The sequence below is a fragment of the Heliconius melpomene genome, chromosome 7, assembly GCF_056956725.1.
Source record: "Heliconius melpomene rosina isolate 202511_hmr_F chromosome 7, ASM5695672v1, whole genome shotgun sequence".
Lineage (NCBI taxonomy): Eukaryota > Metazoa > Arthropoda > Insecta > Lepidoptera > Nymphalidae > Heliconius > Heliconius melpomene.
In genome coordinates this window covers 3,431,996-3,456,431 of record NC_140395.1, presented here as the reverse complement: position 1 = coordinate 3,456,431, position 24,436 = coordinate 3,431,996, and the positions used below count along the sequence as shown (strand labels likewise).

Genomic DNA, 24,436 nt, shown 5'->3' with positions numbered 1-24,436 from the left:
TTACCACATGGATTAATGATTATATTTAGATAAATTATTAGAGGCAAGAGGCGCAGCGGAACGGCAAATGACTGTAGACGCGACAGCTGTGAGTTCGATTCCCACTTGGAAAATTGAATTACTTTCATTCCGCCACTCATCAATCAACATCTCGAAAATTGGACGGTGAGTAGGGAACACAGTTTCTTAATACTAGTTGGTAGCCTATATCGAAGTATCTACTAAATACAGTGAGTACTTATCTATTTCATATTATCATATTCCTATATGTATTCTGAGGCCGTCGTAGCGCACAAGGGTAGGACTGTAAATACGAAAGTTCAGGGTTCGATTCCCACTCAGGGAATTGAAATATTTAATATTTTCATTTTCTCCCTACGGTAACTAGGCAAAGCACGGCATTGATTTCCACGGTCCACCACTCAATACGCAATGTCTTAAGAATTGGGCGGAAATTGGGGGTCGTAAGCGTGTTAATGGTGTTAACCGGAATGTCTCAACACTAAATTCCTAGATTCCCTCTGCCTACCCTGCTGTGTGCGGGATACAACATAAAGCTGATTATTGTTACTAGCAAGTAAAAAGCGGTGTTGACTTCCAATGCTTATGTAATTTCTCGAAATTGGGCAAAAAGCGAAAAACGGAGTGTCTTAACTCTAGGTACCCTGCTACATACGATAGTTAAGTAAATAAACCTAAATTATTTTGTTTCATTACATATGGCCGTATTTTATGTTGTTATTTTTGTAATTAATGCGAAAATTACAGTTCGCGTGCATTTGTTCTGGTTTGACGCGTTTTGAGATGAGTATCGTGTAACAATTATGTTTTGTTGTGAACCGCCATTTAAAATTAATATTTTATGTGCTTTTAAAGATTTTATTATAGTTATTAATTAGTACATTGATGTTGGTTTAAGATATGGCCTACTACTAAATATATTCGATTTTTTTTTAAATATATTTTTCTGTTATTTTAATCCGAAATTCGATAATTATAAACAATATTTAAGATTGGAAAGTAACTAGCCTTATGTTTATATTATTTTATTTTTTAGCTTCACTCTGTAAGCAGAGGGAACCTAGTATTGAGACGCTCTACTTCGCATGCACCGTCCGGTTTTCGAGGCGAGAAAATTCAACGCCGCAAAAAATATATTTCTATCCAAACAGTTTTCGAATCTAATATATATATTTATTTTAAAACTGTAGTTAGTAAATGACTAGTAGTAGACCACGTTTTGGCTATGTGAGTTTGATTTTTACTCGATGTAATGTTCATATTTAAATATTTTCCATTACTCTGATAAGAGATAGCGCGGCGTTAAATTCCTCATATTTTGAAAATTTGGCGGTGGACAATATAGGATCTTAATTTTAAATTCCCCTGCTATGTACAGAATACAGCGTGCTAAAAAAGAATATATATTCTTTCATCTTTTTTAATGGGTAATGCCATTTTAATTCCAGATTAATATGTAGGTGCTCAAATTTAATATGATATTATAGCCAAATTATACAAAATCTTAACATAAATTGTAATCTATGTGTTATTTTAATATATAATGTACATTACTCAAACGTTTCATCTTATTCCGTTTAGTCGTTTTTGCGTGAGATATTAACAAACATCCACCTTTAACTTTCGCATTTATAATATTAGTAGGGTAGTGCACATCGTGAACCTTGTAAAATAAAAATATTTAATATATTTACAATCTTTTACCTTTTTAATGGGTGAAACGATAAAATTTGCAATTCCAGATTTCCAATATACAGAATATCTTCACTTTAAAACCCGAGCGAGTAAGTTATAAGGACCACCCATATACAAAGTACCGCCCTTGCCCAGGTAAGTGAGGAAAGAAACTGATTTTTTATAATAGTTTTTATGGAAAAAAAATATATAGAAAGGACACCGCGCCTCATAAATTTCAGCTAATAGAGGAGTGGATGTCAAAATATTTTATTCTTTGGTAACAATTGTTGGTTGGTTCGTTTGTCGGGTTGTTCGTTTGGTGTGTGGAGCGATTTTTGTGTGATTTGTGGGTTTGATTGCGAATTTTTAGGTTTTTGTACTTAAATATTAGTAGATAGATAGATACCTTTAAATGATATGTGAGATTGTAGGTATATTGTGAAATGGATAAGCAAATTAGATTCAAGAACTTATTTAAAATTTTAAATGCAGTTTTCTTGAAATATTCTTGAAGAGACAGTTATGGCGGTCCCACTCGGGGGAGTGAAATATTTAATATTTATAACTCCTCGCTATGGTAACGAGGCAAAGCGCAGTGTTGAGTTCCGCCACTCAACACACAATGCCTTAAGAATACAGTGAAAAGTGGAGAACATGATGAGAAGTGTCTTAACACTAGGTCCTTAGGTTCCCTTTGCCTACTCTGCTATGTGCAGGATACAGGTGAAGTTAAAAAACACGCAACGCCTCCGGAATTCAGCGGAAAAAGGGGAACGGAAGTGTCTTAATAGGGGCGAGGGTTTCTTAACACTAGGTTCCCTCTCTCTACCTTGCTACTTGCGGTATATAACGTGAGTCAAAAAAAGACAAACATACCGATTTATAAACGAGAAAAGACAATTTTAAGTAAAATAATCCGACATTAAAGTAATGCGGTTAGCTCTTGACCGGATATCTGCTGTTGTGGTCGAATTATAAATACTTATACAAATATTATACACAAATTCAGGTATTTGTATAATAATATAATAAGTGTGTAATTTTGTTTGTCCGTCCGCTGTGTGAATGGTTTAGCGGTTTTACTTTAGAACAATAAAATATATATTTTTTATTTATTTTTTAGATTGTATAACCCGCAGTACCCTCATAGGCCGCATAAAGCAGAGTGGGTAGAGGGATTCAAGTGTTAAGGCACTACGTTCCTCACGCGACATTTCCGAGACAATGCGTGTTAATTGGCGGGGCTGAACGCCAGATCGAGGATATTAATACAATTAATAATTCATTCCTCCGAGTGGAAATCGGACCCACAATCAACGCTTTTACAGTCAGTTTTTAGTCTTGGTGCAATACGATTTCCCACGGTATATTAATAATAAGTTAATTATAAATATTTGTAGTTATCAAAAGTTAGAAATGATGAGTGGAGTAGCGCCATCTATTGGAGAATAGCTGAAATAAAGGTATAAAAAATAAGATTGTGCAAATTATATTGTTATAATTTTAACAATGATGTTGATTTCCCAGGGGGACGTAGGCCATGGTCTCATTGCGCCATCTAGCGTTGAGCAGCAATTATAATATAATTGCCACTAGATGGAGCTACGAGATTCTAAATGAACTTTGAAAGTGACACCTATTGATATTATTGTAGTATAAAGCTAAACAAAGAGATGGCGATAGTGATGTCTCTTACTTTTAATTACTCTATGCATGTTCCAGTTTATTTTAGAACAACGAAATTTCGAATCGAAAGAATAATTTTTCAAACAGAAAAAACTAGAACAAGAAAAGAACAATTTTATAATACTTTCTATTATTATTGTTTTAGTTTCTCTATAACAGATGTCAATAATTGATTAAAACAATATATATTTGCTCAATATAATTATAGTTATAATTTCTTTATGTATCAATTAAGTCCTTAATTCTAATATATCTTTTATTTCTAAACAGTTCACAAAGTCGTAAAATGTAAAATTTCGAAGTTTGTAGAATACTTATTCTATGGGTAACATAGTGTAAAAAAATTATTAAAAGGGTAAATAAAACAAATTCATCTTTTAACATTTAATATATTCCTTAATATCTAAACAAAAAGCACACAATTTTATAAATCAGAAACGTTTTGTATTGGAATGCTTAGATTACCAAAAGTAAACAAGATTTTTAAAACTTTGAAAAAAAAATAACATAATATTCATGACTTTTGTTTTTACGCTAATAAAATGTGTATTAGTTGTATATTCAAATCCCACTTCAAGGAATATCTATATTTCAAGAAACAAAATAAGAAGAATATAAAACAGCTGTGGAGTTAGAAATTAATCATAAATATAACTTTAAAGTATTTTATATTACAAATATTTAGATATTTTTTTAAATTTATTTTAAACGATAGGGAAATAAGTACAAATTCAAAAATTAAAACAGAAATAAGTTTAGTTAGACAGAGAGAATATCCTATCAAATAATATCTTAGTTCTCGTAAAAAAAGGTTTTTTATTTCACTAAAAACCCAAAGTGTTAACACATTTCATTCTCACACCTCGGGCGGAAAGGGGAGAATTAAGTAATTCTAGAAAATAATTCATTCGCCTGAGTAGAAATCGAACCCACAAACGTCGCGTTTACATTCAGAAGCTACCCTACCGCGACCTAATCATTATTGTTTATAGTTGGTTGTTCCACATATTTATTTAAGATTATTTTATCATTAAGATCTTTCTGTTATATAATTTTAATTCATACATAGTTATATAAAGACCTACATACATAAATTTAAAAAATTAACATTGTCAAATTTAGAAGGAAAATTTTGAAAATATGAATTTTATTTAAGTTTTACTTATATTTATTCCTATAAATATAATATTCTTTTTATCTATTACATTTATAATTAAGATAATATCTATCGTTTTCTTATTAAAATAAAAGGAAAAGGATTCAACTAGAAACTTATTACTTAGACGATAATTATGTACTCAATAACTTTATTATATTCATAGTTGGATAGTATCTAACTATACACAATGATCATGGGTTCAATTCTCATTAAAAAATATATTTCCGATTTGCTTATGAATTTAAAAACCATATATTATTGTAAGTGAATAACAACAACATCAGACTATGCAAAGATAATGAGTTTAAATCTTATTGAGTTAAAAATATTACCAGGTGCATTGTTATTCCAGTTTGTTGTGCTATTTAAATAAATATATCTTTTTTTCTCAATTTCAACGCTTACCTTTCTTCTTTTTCTTTCTTTTCCTATCCAAATATTCACAATCAACCGTTCCACTCAAATCTTGATAACCATCCAATTTCTGACTTTCATAATTCGGAAAATTTATACCCTCAGTTTGTTGATAATTTTCGGTAAAAGTTTCCGAAAATTTTGCACTTAATGACTCCGAGCCGAAGAATTTATTAGTGAAATGCTCTTGCTTTTGTAGATTTTGATATTTTTCAGTGTTTGGGTATATTGTGTTTAATATATTTGTTGCTAGAGTGACTGGGGAGGCGGGGTTCGCCTGGTTTATCGGTCAGAACTTCAGGTCCTAGAAAATAAGGAAATATAAAAAGTACATGTTTTAGTACTATTAAAATTATCACTTCATTTGACTTTTTTGAAAGAGTTAATTAATTGTACAGTAAAGAAAAAAGACACATTTATAAATGTTTAGATATATGTGAAAACTTGAACGTAAAGGAACCAAACCACTGAAATTGAACCTCTAATCCACTACACAAAATATTCACCTTAATAGCTTGAGGCAGGTCCGGCAGTCTCATGTCCCTCAATTGTTGAGGCAAGTTCATGCTTTTAACAGCAGACACAGCACGAGCCGGCGCCGCTGATATACCTGCCTAGAATAAGAAATAAACGGATTTTTTAAAAATAATATTTAAAAAGTTAAAATAAAAATAGATAAATAATGTTGTTTTTTTCCTGTACATTTGATGGTTGTACTTTAAGAATATTTACAGTTATTTGCACTACTTACAAGATAAAAAACAAAAAGTCAAACAATTAAGTCAAATATTCCCCATTCTTCTCACTCATCCTTCTGCTTTGCATTTATTAACTAGGCTAATTAACTCTGCACTCGCTGTTTATGTCCCTTGGTATTCTGAATATTGGCATCCAACTTTATAAAAAAAAGGAAAAGTTTAAAAATTTTAAACCAACCTAGGCCATTTTACCCTAATTTCTCACCTCAGCTTTCTGCATTTTGTTCTGCTCATGCAACCTGCATAGTATATCTGACATGTTGGTCTGCAACACCATGCCACCCATCACCAACTCATCAAGGACCTGGTGTGCAGCATCAGCATGGAATATGAGGTCTAGTTCGCATACATTCTCGAAACATTTGTCTAATGTTTCTACAAACACCTGGAAATTTTAATTATATGTATGTACATCAAAATAAAAATTTAAAATAAAAATATTCTTTATTCAATTAAGACATCTTGGACATCTCACCACTCAACACTCACTATAAATAGTGGGAAAATAATAAGCAGAGTGTCTTAATACTAGGTTCCCTCAGCTTAACCCTGCTGTATACAAAATACAGTGTGAAGCAACTAACCCGTTACAACCACTTTTGAATTGTCGTGTTACATAAAAATACCATCTACCACAGGCTAGGAAGATAGTCCTGCTGATAAAAGAAGTGAACAAGCAGTAAATGCAATTTTTAGTGTCATGTTTACATTTAACAGTTTCCTACTTCTCTGACAACAAAAAGTGGCTTTAGAATATTAGCTAATATACATAGCCTTTGAAAAGAATCTAAAGTTAAGATATAACTGCCTTAATATTAAGTTCTCTTTACCTACCATACAAAAAAGTTAAATAAAAAAAAAGTGTGGAAAAGTGTGGTACTAATTCCCATTAATAAGCATTCAATGTCTTGAAAATTAGGCTAAAAAAGTTAACACAAACTTAAATTTGTCTATCCTAGAAGGATAGCATTTCTAGTAATAAATCATACAAAATTGCAATAGTTACATACAACAATAATAGTTAAAACAATTTCCTAGAATATAAATATTTTTAAAAGAAAATCAACTTACCTGAATTAGATCTAAAATTCCTAGTTCACTTTCAGATGAATCCACACAAAACACAAAGTAAAGTGTCGCATAATGTCTGTATATTAATTTATAGTCAGATCCACCAATGAGACTGAAAATAATTGTGGAAACAAGATGTAATATTGTAAAACTTTTTTTACAGACATATATTTTTTTAACTTCATGTTGTTTCCTGCATAGATCAGAGTAGGCATAGGAAACTTTGTGTTAAAATAGTGATAGAACTCAATGGAACCACAATGAAAACTTACCAGAGCAGGGAATTAAAAAAATTTCATTACCCAAATGGAGATTGCATCCATAACCAATGTTTTTACAATTAGATACTATGTTAAAGAGCAATAATGACCTCAGCTTGAAAATAAAAAGAAAAAACTTGTTTATTGATGAAAACTTTTTTTAAAAAAATTAAAATTTTTTTTATTGATTATAATTCAAGCAAATAATATTTATAAAAGCACAATGTATTTACCCAACTACAATGCTATGTGATAGTGACAGATTTTGATAATAACAACAATAAGCCGCCTAAAAAGTAGTAGTAGTATATGAACAAAATATTACCAACCTTCCTCCTTCAAGAAAATTACAAACATTATCATCTCTTTTAGATACTAATTGAAAAGTTTCTTTTATAATCTGCTGTTGCATATCTTCATTCTGCACATTAAAATTATTAATACAATATATTAGTACCGAACTTTATTAATGACCTAATAAATAATGATTATGATTGTATGTATTTATTTATTGATTTAATTGTATATATTTCTACTTTCACTTACAAAGTATTGATAGAATTTTGATAATCTCGGCTTGCCATGGTTATTGAACACTAATATAGCTTTAATCATTGTGTTTACTTAAACTATCATAAATTTCATTTAAAAATAGCGGAATGACTTGAGAAATTTATTAAAAATACTACTTTGATACTCCCATTGAGCATCGATTTCTCGATATGTAAAGTTTGACATTTATTTTGACAGATGATATGTCATCTTTGCAATGTGGATCTCTGCGATGTGGATTTTATTATAGCTACGATAAATTTATTATATTCATTTATTTATTTCAACTTTACGCTGTATCCCGCATATAGCAGAGCGGTCCAAGTGTTAAGACTAGTGTTAAGACACTTAGTAGCACGCACCGCACAATTTTTAAAATATTGCGTGTTGATTGATGGAACTCAACGCCGCGCTTTGTCTTGTTAAGTTGTTACTAGAGGAAATGAAAATAGCATGTTCTCTGTAACTCGAGTGTTGCAGATTGAACCCACAACCACTTAAAAAAATATAAAATTATAAATAATTTATAATGAATTATAATTTAATTGTTAATCATAAATGAAAACATAGAACGTCAATTACATCAAAAATATTACGGTACAATTACGGTACGATATAAACACATATTATAAAATGACCAATTATGTATTTAAAACACATTAAAAAAATACAAAGAATATTTTGAAGTTATCTGTGGCCGAGCAAGTTGTGTAATTTGTTTTCTATTATCTATATGCGTCGCGCTCGAGCGGTCAGCGCAGCGATGTGCGGGTGTCACAAAAAGCAAAAAACGTGAAAAACTTAACTATTATTGTGTGAAATATACTGTATATACTGTTCCTTGTGTTTATTTATATGTAAATTATTGAATGGAATCATATAACAGCGGCGTCGGAGTATTAACATTTTTATACAGGTCAGTGTTACTTTCATGGTATTACTACACATTTGTGACTTTATTTGGACACCGGGTTCTCCAGTGTCGTTGCTATAATAACGCTTTTAACTACATACTATTCAAATATCTTTACTATATATAACGTAACATATTTTATTATAATAGTAATATGCTAAATGCTTTTAAGCCTCCCCAGCTACCTTTTAACTAGATTAATAAACGTTATAGTCGTCTATTAAATAGTCCCAAGGGTAGGAAGTGAAGATATCTGTCGTTTATATTCAATAAAGGCACGGAAGCCTTTTTTTATTCAATGTCGTATTTTGGCGCGTTTATAAACAATGGTGCGAAACTTTTTGTAATGCTCACTCAGTTGCGTTTACAGTTTCTTTCATTATCTTTTATTTCAGGCTACTTATTATATTAAATATAATCAAAAATATAGTTATAATATAATGAAACTTAATTATTGATTATCGTAATAATTTTTATTGTATTTTTTCTATTGTTTACTTGTATGTTATCTCTGATTTGACCTGCCAGTGTATTATCAGTTTTATCAATTCATAACAATAATATTCTTATAGTAAATATTAAATATATTACTATGAAATGTATATACTATATTAATTTTTATTTTATTTTATAAGAAGCCAATGCTGTATGTATACAGTTATATTTTTTTATTTAAAAAAACTAAACTATATGTATACTATATTTAAAGATTAACTTAAAATGCGTAATGAAAATTAATTAAAGCAATATAAATTATTCTTTGAATCACAACTTTAGTTAATTGTCTATATATTCTTAGTTCATATATTTATTTATATATTGTAGATGTTTTTTGATCATTTATTTAACATACAAGTCATGTCTAAAATAATCTTGTATTTGCATTATATTTTAGCTAAGGAAAGCAGAGTGAAAGTAGGCCAATGCACAGCTGTCACATATACACCTTTTACAATGTAATTTATTGTGTATATAATGTTATTACTTAAGTTTATAAACATATAGCAGGAAAGGGAGAATCTATTGTTAAGACACTCCACTCTCTGCAATTAATAAAAAAATATTGTATGTACATTTTATATATAATACTAGTGGACCCGGACGCGGCTACGCCTGCTTCAACTATAAGAATATTTATTAAATATATTCATGAAATTATTTTCAATTCTCAATAGAATTAGTAAGAAAATATAAGCTCAAATAATCAAAAAGAATAATAAGTAGATACACATTATTAGAAAAAATTATCTGAGTTATTGAAATGAACTAACAAAAGGATTAAAAGTAACTAAAGGATAGGTATTCTTAATATTAGAAAAAGTACCTAAAGTTTTCCGTACGTGCGTACATAGATATCGACTCTACGAAATAACTAAACATTTCTCTCTATTAAGTAGGATAATTTTAGCGGGCAATATCAAATAAAATAAGAAGAGAATCAAAGTGTATTTTAAATTAATTATAAACAACAAATAAAGTTCGAAAATGTATGAAAATTTATAAAACCGTCAACGTCATCTGCCCGTTCGCGTCGGTCATACTGTGCCGCCCGCTAGGTGGCTAGGTCATTTGGAATCAGTGACATGTCCTTAATTATTTATTAGTATGTTATACAGTAAACTATAATTTCAATCTAGATAAAATGCTAAAAGTGACTATTATATTTATTTTCATAAGGATGAATATCAAAACGTCGCGGTAGCGGTCGCGTAGCAACGACGGTTGTTATTAACATGGCAGAATAAATTGCATGTCAAATTAGAATGTACTTTAAAATATATTAGTATATATGTGTAATGTAATGTTATATAGCCTATAGCACTTCTGAAGAATGCAGCTTTCATACAAAACAAAAACAATGAAAATCGGACCAGTAGATCCAGAGATCTTAGCGTTCAAACAAACAAACAAACAAACAAACAAACAAACTCTTCCGCTTTATTATATTAGTATAGATGTTAGTAAAATAGTTGAGATTTTAAATGCAAAATATTAGCTAAAAAACTGTAATGTATAATGATTGTCCTCCTGAGTTGGAATCAAACCCACAACTATCGCACTTTGCAGTCTACTACCCCACTGCTGGACAACAGCCTCTGTGAAAGTATAGAGGTTGTAATTATTGAAGTACATACAAAAAGTTTTCAAGAATAAAACTGAGATATAACTTGTTGTGACAAGAAGTATAATTGTTATCAATTTTGATAATATTTTTTATATGAATTTGCGTATTTTTTGTTCAATGTCTTATGAATAATAAATTTATTACAAAAACTTAACAGCTGTGTCATAGTGATTCATAGGTTTGTAAGAAAAAAACCAATGCCAAACTTATTATCTTTTTAATTTAATATGAGATAAATTATTATATTAAATGTGGCATTAATAATGGTGGTTGTTGAAAGTTGAAAGAAACTGGAGCACGTATACCCATATCTCAAAAACTACTGAACTAATTTTGATAATACTTGGACTGCTCCTTAAGTTGGAATATATTTGATTTAATGAATTATTAATTATTTCTGAGAAATTTGTGGCACATAGACAATGAAGTGCATGCAGGGGCGCAAGCACTGTAAACGCAACAATTGTTGGTTCAATTGCCACTCGGAAATGATGAAGCTTACAAAAAGGTACAGAATAGAAGTAGTAGGGACAGAGAGGATTTAAATCCACTACCATCACATTAGAAAAAGAAAGTTATTTTTCCACTTTAAGGCCTTTTCAATTTATTCCATACTGTGCGTTAACGGGATTGTAATATAAATAAATATATAACTAGAGTAAAGTCAATATGGCTTTAAATGGCTTCGTTTCAATAACAGTATTTAACTCGCGTAAGTGATAAGTTCTGTAACGGTTATGAAAAAATATCTACACATCTATACTATTATAATAAAGCTGAAGAGTTTGTTGCCAGATTGTGGGTTCGATTCCCTCTCGAGGAAATTTAATTTTTACCTTCCTCTCTCTCGTAACGAGGCAAAAGCGCAATGTTGAATTCCGTGACTCAACACGCAATGCCTCCAGAACTCGATGGAAAGTGGGGAACGGAAGTGTCTTAATGGAAATGTAGTGTCTAAACACTAGGTTCTCTCCGCCTACCCTGCTATGTGCGGGATATAGCGTGAAGCTATAAAAAATCTGTATAATGTCGTCTTTATTCTCGCTTAAATATTCTGGTATCTAAAAAGAGTTGCTAATAATACATACTTAGATATATATCTTGTCCTTGAATAGATTACAGCATAGCAATAAGAAAACGTTTGCGTATTTTTAAATATGTAACGTTATAATTTATAGCGTATTATCGCTATACGAGTACAGACTGCGTGGTGGGCGTGACTCCCATTTGGTGTAGGTCAGTTGGGTGACACATGCTTGATACTGTGTGATTTTTTCATTTTATCTCTCTCTGGTAGTGTGAGTATCTATTGCTAAAACACTTAATAAGATTATAATAATTATGAATACTGGGCACCGCATATTAATGCAATCAGCAGGCGCATGCATTTCTCCTTCCATTCTCTTAGACGTCTCCAATACTTTCTCCCTCGAAAAACCAAAATTATGCTAGCGCAATGTCTTCTTCCAATTCTCGACTACGCTGATGTTTGCTATTTGGATGCGACCGAGGAGCTACTTAATAAATTAGAGCGACTTCAAAATCTCGCCATACGCTTCATTTTCGATCTACGTAAGTATGACCACGTTTCTCAACTTCGTGCTCAACTTAATTGGCTCCCAATTCGTCTTCGCCGTGATATGCACATCCTTACTTTACTTTTCAAGATCCTTAATTACCACAATTTTCCTGTTTACCTACGTTCCCGCTTCAACATTCTCCCTCGTCCTTCACGTTCTAGGCGATCGTGCGTTGTTCCGGCGCTCGACATACCTAGGAGCAATACCAAATTCCTCCACAAATCATTCACAGTGTACGCCGCATCACTTCGGAACGATCTCCCCATCCCTATCCAAAGAAGTCCTTCCCTAATGTCTTTTAAATCCCAATTGAAAAAACATTTACTCACTGCTGTGAACAATTAACTCACTGGATTCAGACAGTTTTTTTTTCCACACTTCACTCGTTTGTATATATGTATCTATGTATATGTATATATATATGTATGTAAGTAGGTGTGTACGTATGTGTATGTTATAAGTATAAATATTTATGTATACGTACTTATTATCATAAATTTAGTCTGTATGTATTTGCTATTATTTATTTATTTAATTTGTAATTACAGTATATATGTATATAGGATGCATGTCTTTGGATGTATATGTAGCTATTTATGTATTTGAATCATTATTTGTCTTCTTTATTATTATTACTTTTAATTTCTTATTTATTTTTCTCTCTGTGTTAAAAACTGCACTGTAATCTCTTCCTGCTGTTGGACAGTCATATCCACTTCCTTTGGTTGGCTGGAAGAGATTTCTTTTAGAAATAAGCCCACCAGTGTTAACGAATATCTCAATTTTGTTTTACTTATATGTTTTTTAAAGTGCAATAAAGTGTATATAATACTTAATAAGTGTTACGTGACGTAACTCAACCCCGTGCTCTGCCGTTCCATAGGAACGAAATTGGAAATGATGACAATCCGTTGCTTTACGTATTAAAATATATATTTTAACCTACTACAAAAATGGAGGGTAGCAGTTTGATCTGTTCTTTTGTATGTATTCTAAGCAAGAGGGAAATTCGTTCGTAAATGCAGATTTGTTCGCATATTTGTCCGTATACTAAAAGTCATATCGAGATGATCATTTTTCATTTAAATGAGAATAATTTTATCCCAGTCCGATTTTCATTCACTTAGTCCAAAAAGATTTTTAAAAAACAATTAGGTACTTTATATTAATATATATAAAGAACTAGCGGCCCGCCCGCGGCTTCGCCTGCGTGAACTATGTTATTATTAATATCTGTTTCCATGAGTACCTACGTCCTATAAGTGATGTCGATGCAAAATTTGAGACTCCTAGCATTTGTAGTAATGAAGTTTCATACAAACTTTCAACCCCAAAAACAATCCCGTAGAAGTCGAATATTGCAAATTCCCGTCTTAGCGAGCACCTATGTCCTATAAATAACTCCTATGCAAAATTTGAGATTCCTAACACATGTAGTTTCTGAGATTTCGTGATGAGTGAGTGACCTTTCGATTTTATATATATACATAGATGAATTATTAATAATTTCATTTTTTTAAATTTTCATTTCCTTGTTTTGGTAACAGGACTAACCTCGGCGTTGAGTTACGCAACTCAACACACAATGTCTCGAAAATTGATATCAGTTTCAGTATAACTAGCAAAAAGTTACAAGTATAGATTGCGTGATAGTCGCGCCTCCCATTTGGCGTAGGTCAGTTGGTCAGCAATGAAACGCGTGTTAAAGTTATAAATAACTTTAGATCAGGGTTTCTTAAACTATGGATAAGCAAAATTCTGGGGTCGCGAGAGATTGAAGAGAGATGTTGAAGAGGTCTTACGTCCAGCAGTTCTTGGTGGAATGTTTGAACAAATCAAATCTTGGTGGAATGTTTGGATTTGATTTGTTATGCAATAAAAAACAGGCGCATCCATCTCATTAAATTTCTTACTTATAGTTTAATTTAATACTTACCACGCAACTACTCACTAGCGGCGTTAGGGTAGGGCGAGGCTGGGCGACCGCCCAGGGGCGCCGGATAAAAAGGGCGCCGTAGACGCTCGTTTAGGGCGCTTTGCGCAAAGATGTATTGGGTAACAAAGTCATCGTCGCCTTTGATATCTAAAAAAAAACAAAGTGATCTTAACAACTTTGAAAATAAAATTGCAGAAAACATAGACAATGTAGTTAGGGGGCGCCGAAAAAATTTCGCCCAGGGCGCCGGTAGTGCTAAAACCGGCACTGCAACTACTTGAATATATTCGAGCGAATTAAGACGGTGAGAATCCACTTTTATTTTTGAAACTATAATAAATAAAATTTTATAATTATTTGTGCAATTTTTAATTTTAGATTTTTGTATGTTTCAAAACGAATTCTAAAACTATATATTTTTATATGTATATGTATATTGTTACCTAATAAATAAATCATCAAAAAATATTAATTTATTTTTCTTTTATATTTGTATGGGGGGTCGTTAAAAAACTCGCAATCATAAATGGGGTCGTGAATGACAAAAGTTTAAGAAGCCCTGCTTTAGATCGTTTTATTTTAGAGAAATCACGATGTCGCAATTTTAAACGTAATTACGTCACCTATATATTCTGGGAAGAAGTCGGGCAGAAAGTGGGGAACGGAATGTCTTGAACACTAGGTTCCCTGTGCCTACCCTGCTGTGTGCGGGATACAGCGTGAAGCGAGTGTGATATAACACGTCTGGATATTTGTACGATATGACAAAGGTCGCGGGTTCAATAATCGGGCGAGATTTAATGATACGAGTATATCTGTCTATCATACTGTATCTCATGCATTTAGCGGAAAGATTACTTTGTTTTGATTTCATCTTAGCACAACTGTTGTTGCCTCTTAATACGTAATATCTTCAAATCAGTTGGAAAGCGGAGAACGGAGTGTCTTAACACTAAGTTGTCTACGACTGTACGTCCCTGTTGTATGCAAGATAAAGAATGTAACTGAGAAAGTAAAAGATGTTTATGGTTTTGCCCATAGCTTGGAAGAAGTTTGATATTTCGAATATTTATGCTTCCAATTTCGTTATTAATACACTTTACAGTGTGTCTATTCATACTTAAAGGATATTACTGAACTTAGGTTCGTATTTAATATCTTTCAAGTCGTAGATCGATCTTGAGATGTCATTTTCATTCATAAATAAATATATATGTAATTTGTATATAACAAATATGACATATAGGTAGGTTAGGCAGTGTAGAGAACCACTGACAGGATTTGTCGACGTTCCTAAGGAAACTGTAAAAAACGTTATTTTCCATTTTAAATTCCACGCAAAGTTGCGGGTGAAGATAAGTATTAAATATTATCTCTTAACAATTAATTATTATAATCAAAACTAGTATAATTATAGTACTACAGTCACGTTCAATATATTTCAAGTTGAAGTGCACTCTAACTTGGTCCGTCGTACTTTGTAATATGAAAACTTTGCATCGTTTGTTACGGACTTTGTTAGAAGATATAGTTTGGGTTTATTTCTTTGTATGTTAGTTAATATTTAGTTTTTCGTATAATATTGGTTTTTTTTTTGCTTTACGTTGTATCCCGCATATAGCAAGGTAAGCAGAGTGTTAAGACATTCCGTTTTCCAATTTCTAAAAGGGCAATTTATAATTTACATAGGTACCTAGGTGTATAAGGCCAGTTGTGGCGCACGGTAAGCGTGTGAATGTAACGCGACAGGTTGTGGGTGCGATTCCCACTCAAAGAAATGAAATATTTATCTAATATTTTCTTCGCTCTAGTATCGAAGCAAAAACCAGCCGTCGAGTTCCGCCACTCAACACGCAGTGCCTCCAGAATTCGGCGGAAAATGAGGAACGGAATATCTTACTTAACACTAGGTTCCCTCTGCCTATCCTGCTTTGTGCGGGATACTGCGTGAAGCTAAAAAAAACCTAGCTACTAGAAGTCGGTTTAACATTTTTTTTAATGACTTTCATTGCCTACAACGGTCACGGTCGCGTCAATGACGACGTTTGTTATTCGATACGTCGCAACAGTTGATCTGTTTCTTCATTAGACGTGCCGGGAAATATATATATATATATATATATATATATATATATATATATATATAAGTAGGTATATAAGACCGCACTTTCCTCCACTACTGGCAACCCTGACACGGTTTTACGATTTCCCTGCAACTACTTATGTGAATTACTGCCATAATAGTTTTGTGCGTAGCGGTATTCGTACCTGTTACTTTTTATAGTGAGTTGTCAGAAAGCTTTAGCCAATTAGATTTTAAAAAAATATTTTGCTTAGCTTTACAATTTTTCTCGCATATAGTAGTGGAGGTAAAGGGAACCTGCTGACCTACACTCGTTTCCATTAAGATACTTTTGTCCCCCACTTTCCACAATTTTTGAAGCATTGCGTGATGAGTGGCGGAATTTAACCCAGCTCTTTGCTTTGCTACTAAGGCGAGGAATGAAAAATATTAAATATATATTTTTAAAATATAATTATTTCTTTTAGTACCTAGGTTCGAATCTGCAACCATCGAGCTTAGAGTCAAACGTTATCGCACTGTGCCAGGATGACCTCCCTTAAATAGTTGATTCACACATTTATAATTATAGAAATACTTAAATTTCATAACACTATTTTGATATACCTAACAGAAGTTATCTCGCATCTGGACGTGTTCCAAGAGGCTTGGAAGCAAAAAATTTTAGTTAGTTGCATAGTTACAACGGATATGACGTACATACTTACATATTACATACAATCAAAGTATTTGGTGATGCCTGGCTAGTGGCAAACAAATATTGTTTTGTTAGCATTATTTGAATACAGTCTGCTAATGTTAGCCGAATTTACGGCCGTCATTAGAATAAAATGGATGCATGTATCGAATTATATTATTAGCAACATAAATAAATTGTAAGCGATCGTATAAAATTTTTCATATAGCTTGATAAGAACGTATGGCGTAGTGGTTAGACCGCTTGGGCGGTTTTAAACAGGCGCGAATTCATATCCCGTTATGTACAAATAAAAAAAGGAAAACTGACTATTTGAAGGTGAATAAAACAATTTATAGTCATAGGTTTTTAATTATGAAAAAACAACGTATCTACATATTATACAAATTTAACCATAGCAGGATTTGAAGCTGCGACTCTTAGAGTCAATCAATCGTGGATATTGAAACTGTTGAAAATATTTTATTTGCAGTTTCACTCTGTGTCCCACATATAGCAGGATAGAACCTAGTGTCAAAACACTTCGTTCTCCACTTTTAGTTTGTTTTATTTTGTTTCGTTTCGTCAGCTTTGTTATGTTATTATGAGGAAATTAAAATAATCCATTCCCCTGATTTGAAAACAAATCTACAACCGTCGCGCCTAAAGTGCCGCTGGGCCAATACGGCTCAAAAAAAATTTGAGAAATATTGTCAGTAATCTCGTAACTTTGTACTGAAAAATTAAGGAAAAATATTTCAATAATTCACTCACATGTTACATCATTTTTTGAAAATATAACCTTTCAAGATTAGATTGCATATAAAATTGATTCGTCTTGTACATTTTAAATACCGTACGACAGGTGACAGTTGTTTTTTATGACATCTTAATAATATTATTTTTTTTTGGAATAATAAACAAAGAGATATAGATCAATCTATATGTCTATTCTGCTTGCTTGTTATTTTGTGAGTGTTTTTTTTTGTAACTTAAAAATCGTCTTATATACGTTTAGAAAATACTGGAAATAAACCCGCACCCCTTGAAGTGCCTTATAATCTCCAAGCCATCCTACAGCGTATGACTGTAAAATTATTTTCATTTTTCTACTCTCCAATCTAAAGTCCAAATTCAGCCCTAAATCGGAGAACGGAGTGTCTTGACACTAGTTTTTATTTAACTATACTATACACCTTGCGTAACAAATGAATGAACAGACAGATTCACTATTGACATTATATACCGACCCAATGGGCGAACTGCCAGGAATTACTCACTCAATAGGTGTTCACCAGAGATTGTCAAATGCTTAGAAATTTTATAAGATTTTTATTATACACTCAAGGGAATGAAATATTTAATATCTTCGTTTCCTTGCTTTGTTAACTAGGCAAAGTGCGGCGTTAAATTCCGCCACTCAACAACGCAATGCCTCGTAAATTAGGCGGAAAGAGGGAAACGGAGGGTCTGTACACTGAATCCCTTTGCCTACCCTGCTTATTTGGGGATACAGCGTGAAGCGAAAAATATTGTCATTGTTTATTGTTTTAGTTTCTATAGAATTTCACTATGTCACTGTGGATATTTTTTTTTTTTTGTGAAATTATTTAGTAAACGCAAGCCTATCTAACCAGATTGAGGATTTAAACTCATAATTGTCTAATCTATTGAAATAAACTGCACCACAGACGCGTTGGTTATTAGTTCTTTTGGAATTTTGACTAATTTAGAGTTATTATTAGTGATTTTAGGATTGTAACTAATAATGTACATATAGTGTCAATACTGAATAAAAAATATAAGTACATTCCAAGCTTTCTAACCTTTATAAAAAGTATAAAGGGTAAACTATTTACGATATAACATTTTTTTAAGTTAACGTTTAATGTTATAATTTTACTGTAAAATGTAGTGATATAATTTTTTTTATATGATCTTATTAAATATTATTTTATTAAACAAAATGAAGCTGCTGAGATAGTAAAAGTAAAATATTTGAGAATCACTGTCACACGGAAATACTTTTCAGAACAAGAAAAGTGTGTAAATAGTTTTATATTTTTATTATATCACTCGTTTGTTTTAGAACGATCTGTATTCTATATTGAGATGTGAACCGGTTACTGTTTGGTCAAACAACTTTGCTTTTAAAAGAAAGAAAATGCACTTTTCTTTTTCAGTTTCAGGTTTTTTTTCCAGAAAAGCAGGCTGGGGAAACTAGGTTTTAAGAGAAAGGCTCTTCATGTATCTTGGTGCCTAAGTCCTAATTATGGAATGGCTGATGGCACCTTAAGCATGTTTTTTTACTTGATTTTAAACTAATTTATTTTTAGTTCGACATATTTTGACTTCAATTAAACCGAATTTATTGTATTTTTATATATAATTTAAATATTTTAATATTAATGAGTGGTAATTTAAACAATTTTATCTCTCATTTTTAATTTATATAATATATTCCAATTTACTTTTTCTTGGAAGTTATCACCTTTATTAGGGTAATAAAGTAATAATGTCAAGGTACAATTTATTACTTTTGTATGTATTATTTTCTTATTTTCGTTCGTATTAAGAAATTGTCAGGTTCGTGGATTCAACTTTAAGTAATCTATATCCATACCTATATTATAAATTCGAAAGTAACTCTGTCTGTCTGTCTGTCTTTTACGCAATCAGGGCCAAACCGCTAATTTAATTGTGATAAAATACTCATATAGAGAGGGTCCCGGGATGAACATAGGATACTTTTTTTCTCATATTTGTAATATTTTCGATATATACCAATATATTAAAATAATTAATTTGACAAGCAATTTATTCCGCCATGTTAATAACAATCGTCGCTACGCGTTGCTAAGCAACGGCTTGCAAACTTTGTTGTTTTAAGAAAAGGTCACCCAATGTGAGTGAGTGCTTAATGCATACATGGCGCGCGCTGATATAGATTTGTATACATTAACAAAAATTAGATGATTTCTATAATTTGATATTCATCCTTATGAAAATAAATATAATAGTCACTTTTAGCATTTCATGTAGATGGAAATTATAGTTTACTGTGTAACATTCTAATATATAATTAAGGAGATGTCACTGATTCCTAATAGCCTTCGAGTGGTATAGTATGAGTATGATCGACGCGAACGGGCAGATGACTTTGATGGTTTTGTAAATTTTTATATATTTTCGAATTACTGTTAATTTTTATGTAATTATTTGCAGTTCGTTTATCTATACCGATGTTAATATCGTAATTTTAATAATTTGAGATTTTATTTAATATTGTTCGCAAAAATTAATAATTATTTAATATAGAAAAATGATTAGTACGCTCGCACAGCCAACTTTAGGTACTTTTTCTAATATTAAGAATTTCCTTTAGTTACTTTTACTTCTTTTGTTTGTTCATTTCGGTTACTCAGATATTTTTTCTAATAATAAATCTCCACTTATTATTATTTTTTAACTTATTTTAATTAGTTAGGCTTATATTTTCGCGGGCGTAGCCGCGTCCGGGCCCACTAGTATCTATATAAAACTCTTCCGTTGATGAGTGACTGACTGACAACCCAACTGACTGAAACTTCCTACGGAAACGGAAACAACGGGGTTTTATTTTTTACGTATTGTGTCCATTCAAAGACAGTGGGTAACGGTTTATAATATCGGTGAATATATTTTAATAGACAATTTTCTAAAATTTTAAGAAAATAGCCTCCAGAATTCGGCAGAAAGTGGGGAACAGAGTGTCTTAACTAGGTTCCCTCTGCCTACCGTGCTGTGTGCGGGATACAGCGTGAAGCTGATTTATAAAGAGAATAATCTATTAATATAATTAATATCCAATTCGTTACTTTCCGCCCATTGCGTGAGAGACATTGCGGGCTGGGCAGCGTAACCTACATTACGCATTGTCTAGCTCAACTGACTAATCGCATATATATTTCAACTAGCTTTCACCTACGGCTACGCCTGCGTATTCAAATAGACATAACTTAAAAAAAAAAATCGAACCACTAGTTTTTGTTCAAACAAACTCTTCGGCTCTATTATATTAGTAAAACAAATCAGCTTCATCCGGTTTACCGCCCACAGCAGGGTAGACAGACGGAGAAGGAATCTAGTGTTAAGACACTCTGTTCCCCACTTTCCGCCGAATTTTTCGAGGCATTCCGTGTTGAGTGACGGAACTCAACGCCAGGCTTTTGCTTTGGTAGCAGAACGGTGAAGTGAAAATATTAATAAATAATAATTAATTTCCTCGAGTGGGGAACCCACAATCGTCGCATCACACTCTAGTGCCTTTTTGCGCTACGAACGGCCTCTTTATTATATCAGTATCTATAAATTATTAAACTGTAGCCATAATTTTTGTAAATATACCGAGGAATCGATAATGTATATATATATTACAAGTAAGTAATATAGTGATAAATATAAGTAAACATTAACTCAAATGAACAACGTGGCTACGAGGTCCTATAGAGTAAGAAGTAAGACGTTTGTCTCATGACCCATTTAATATATTGCTAATGTTGTTTGTCTACCATTTGTGTATATAAAATATAAAAAACTTTCCAACGAACTTGGCAGACATTCTGCGTTGAATGGCGGAACTTGACCCCGTGCCTTATCTTGGCAGAGCGGAAAAATGTAAATAATTTAATACAGCGTTCTGGCGATCGTACCGACAACCATTACGTTGACATTACGACGTTATCCCACTGCGACATCATGGTTTAAAATGGAAAAAATATATTTAAAAAAATTAAGTAAACCTACCTACCTTAAAGAACCTCTCCAATAGAATTCTTTTGTTTTGTTCAAAAGCCACTGACTACCTAATTAAGAAAATAATGTACGGAACAAATATTTTAATTAAAATAACCTTTGTTTGTTTGTTGTCCGGTGGGCTTATTGATGCTAATAATTTTGTTTTCATTACGATGCTAGTGTTTCGCCCGCGGCTTTGCCTGCTTTAACATGAACTGCGTTAATATAATATGTATAATATTAGTCGTCTAATGTAAAATCTCATTGTTTCCTGTTCCACGCTATCCTCTTAGTGCTCCCCAACACTCCCCAACTTACAATTACATGTCAAATTTCAACTTTCTAAATCTAGTCATGTCGTCTGTGCACTGTCTGTATGTCATTAAGTAAAGGAGGAGTTTTGTATATTTTATATATAGATTGTATACAGAATTTCTTAGCAGAGTGTCTTAGCACTAGATTTTTACAAGGGAAAATGCAGAAGACGAGTCTCATTTTTTAAACGGTTTTATTTAGCTCACCCCGTTTGTTTATTTGTTTGTTTGGGTCAAATTTAGTAATTGAAATTTAACCCTCTTCCCGTTAACCGATTGATCTGAAATTTGGTATACGTCTTTGATTCTGGTGACAATACAATTATCCATATTCAATATTATTGTGAATCCAAGATGGCCGCCGCTACAAGATGGCGGACAACTTAGTTTTTTTCAATTCCATCAATATGGATATCAAATGAAAGGGCTTGTCAAGTAGAATTCAGTGGACTATACAAAATCAAAATCCAAGATGGCTGCCACTATAAGATGGCGGACAAGTTAGTTTTTTTCAATCCTATCAATACGGGTATCAAATGAAAGGGCTTGTCAAGCAGAATTCAGTGGACTATACAAAATCAAAATCCAAGATGGCCGCCGCTACAAGATGGCGGACAAGTTAGTTTTTTCGATCCCATCTATATGGGTATCAAATGAAAGGGCTTGTCAAGTAGAATTCAGTGCACTATACAAAATCAAAATCAAAGATGGCCACTGCTACAAAATGGCGGATAATGTAGTTTTCAATCCCATCAATATGGGTATCAAAATAAAGGGCTTGGTAAGTATAATACAGTATACTATACACAATTACAATATGAATCTCCCACCTAAGTCAAGATCTGGTATCCTGTCGAGGACTGTGTGGCTATAGGGTGCCTAAAAATGATACGTCGCTAGGGGTACCACCCAAGGTAAAAGGTAAAAGCGCGCCGACAACTGTATGGCACTAGGTGGATAAAAATGATATGTCGTTAGCGTTTTCCCCTCAAGATTCAGGCACATCTTGTTGTACATAGCCTTGTCCCTCTATTGGACCTCTGGGGGGGTCGTTCGTAACATTCTCCATTAACCTTGCAATAATGAGACATCGAGCCTCATTTCAACGAATTGAATAGCATGAGAAATAAAAACTAAAAACTTAAAAATAAAAAAGTAAAAAAAAAATTTTAAGTTAAACGGTTTTATATTGCAGATAAATGTACTAAAAGCTAAAAAATAATTTCATAGAAATTATGATTACTAAAATAAAATCGTGGGGACACTTGCTACTTACCACTAGGTGGGTGAAGTCTCACGCTATGTCTTTCAATTGTAGATATTGGACGTGCCCCACGATTAAATTTTAGTAATCATAATTTCTATGAAATTATTTTTTAGCTTTTAGTACATTTATCTGCAATATAAAACCGTTTAACTTAAAATTTTTTTTTTACTTTTTTATTAAATATTAACCACCACCAGCTCGGGAAAAACTTCTACTGAGAAGAGCCGGCAAACAAAACAAACTCAACAGTTATTTTTTTTTCTTAAAATTTTCTGCCTAATCTTGTCCCTTAACAAAGTGCAAGTTCGATTCCCGTCTTGTAAAAATGAATGAATTATATGAATGAAACGAATGACACGTCATTTTACTGTTTTATAACAGTAATTGCATAATAAGCAGTGGAAATAATGAATTTGTTTTATTATGCTATTAGTTTTACTTTAAGTACGCTATTGTTCTGAGAATCATATGGTATTTTCCATTTACTATAGTGTGACATATAGATTGATGGTGTATGGTGGTTGTTAGTTGATGATAGCATATTATGCTGTGAAAAAATTGAAGGAATAACTTCAATATTTTTTATATTTCGAACGTGCACTTCCTGTTTACCATCCATACATTTAAGCCATACCTCTTTATTGAGCTGCGTCCAAACTCTTACACATTTGTTACAACTTTGATTCCCGCTACGGTCCTTTTATTACACCTTCCTAAGATACATTTCCGTTTCCCTAGGTATTTAGAGAATTTCTCTCTTGGTGCCGTCGTGTTTTAATCCCTTCCCAGTCGAAGTAATAAAATATTTAATAGTCATTTTCTCCCTCTGGTAACGAGGTCACTCTCGGTACTCAACTCGCAATACCTCGAGAATTTGGCGGAAAGTAAATCTCATTCCATTCACTTCCTACCTTTAAATGATAAATTTTAACTTTATGTTGTCTATGTTGTTGTTGATGTTGACCGCAGAAGTGAAAATAACTGTTTTATTCATCTATAACAGTTAATTTTTTTTTTTATTTCTACGTGCTTGAAAATTCTTGACAGTTCACTAAGCATTTTCTTTAATCACTTAGAAATACTATTGTATTATTACAATTAAGCGATAATTGTTTTTTTTTTTAGTTTTTTGTAAAGGCACGAATAAATATTTTTTTACAACAACCAA

At 32.2% G+C, this 24,436-nt stretch overlaps 2 protein-coding genes across 2 annotated transcripts in view; one reads left to right on the top strand and one right to left on the bottom strand.

Annotated features, from left to right (window-relative positions):
* Positions 1-3,759: 3,759 nt before the first annotated feature.
* Positions 3,760-7,794, bottom strand: or (AP-3 complex subunit sigma-2 or). Its single transcript, XM_085187870.1, has 6 exons — positions 7,593-7,794; positions 7,376-7,467; positions 6,787-6,898; positions 5,921-6,100; positions 5,464-5,571; positions 3,760-5,261 (listed from the first exon to the last, which is right to left on the bottom strand). Exons 1-6 carry the CDS (start codon positions 7,659-7,661, stop codon positions 5,247-5,249), a joined length of 576 nt encoding a protein of 191 aa, XP_085043996.1. The 5' UTR covers positions 7,662-7,794; the 3' UTR covers positions 3,760-5,246.
* Positions 7,795-8,320: 526 nt separating this feature from the next.
* The window catches only part of foi (solute carrier family 39 fear-of-intimacy), a 34,472-nt gene continuing 18,356 nt past the window's right edge, over positions 8,321-24,436 (top strand). Inside the window, exon 1 of the mRNA XM_085188906.1 lies at positions 8,321-8,514. The gene's annotated coding sequence lies outside the window, so the exon portion shown is untranslated. The remainder of the gene's footprint in view (positions 8,515-24,436) is intronic.

Coding starts and splice junctions, on each gene's coding strand:
- or (XM_085187870.1), bottom strand. CDS start 7,661: ATGATTAAAGCTATATTAGTGTTCAATAACCATGGCAAGCCGAGATTA. Junction 7,468..7,592: donor CAAAATTCTATCAATACTTT/GTAAGTGAAAGT, acceptor TTTAATGTGCAG/AATGAAGATATGCAACAGCA. Junction 5,572..5,920: donor ACAAAATGCAGAAAGCTGAG/GTGAGAAATTAG, acceptor TTCTTATTCTAG/GCAGGTATATCAGCGGCGCC.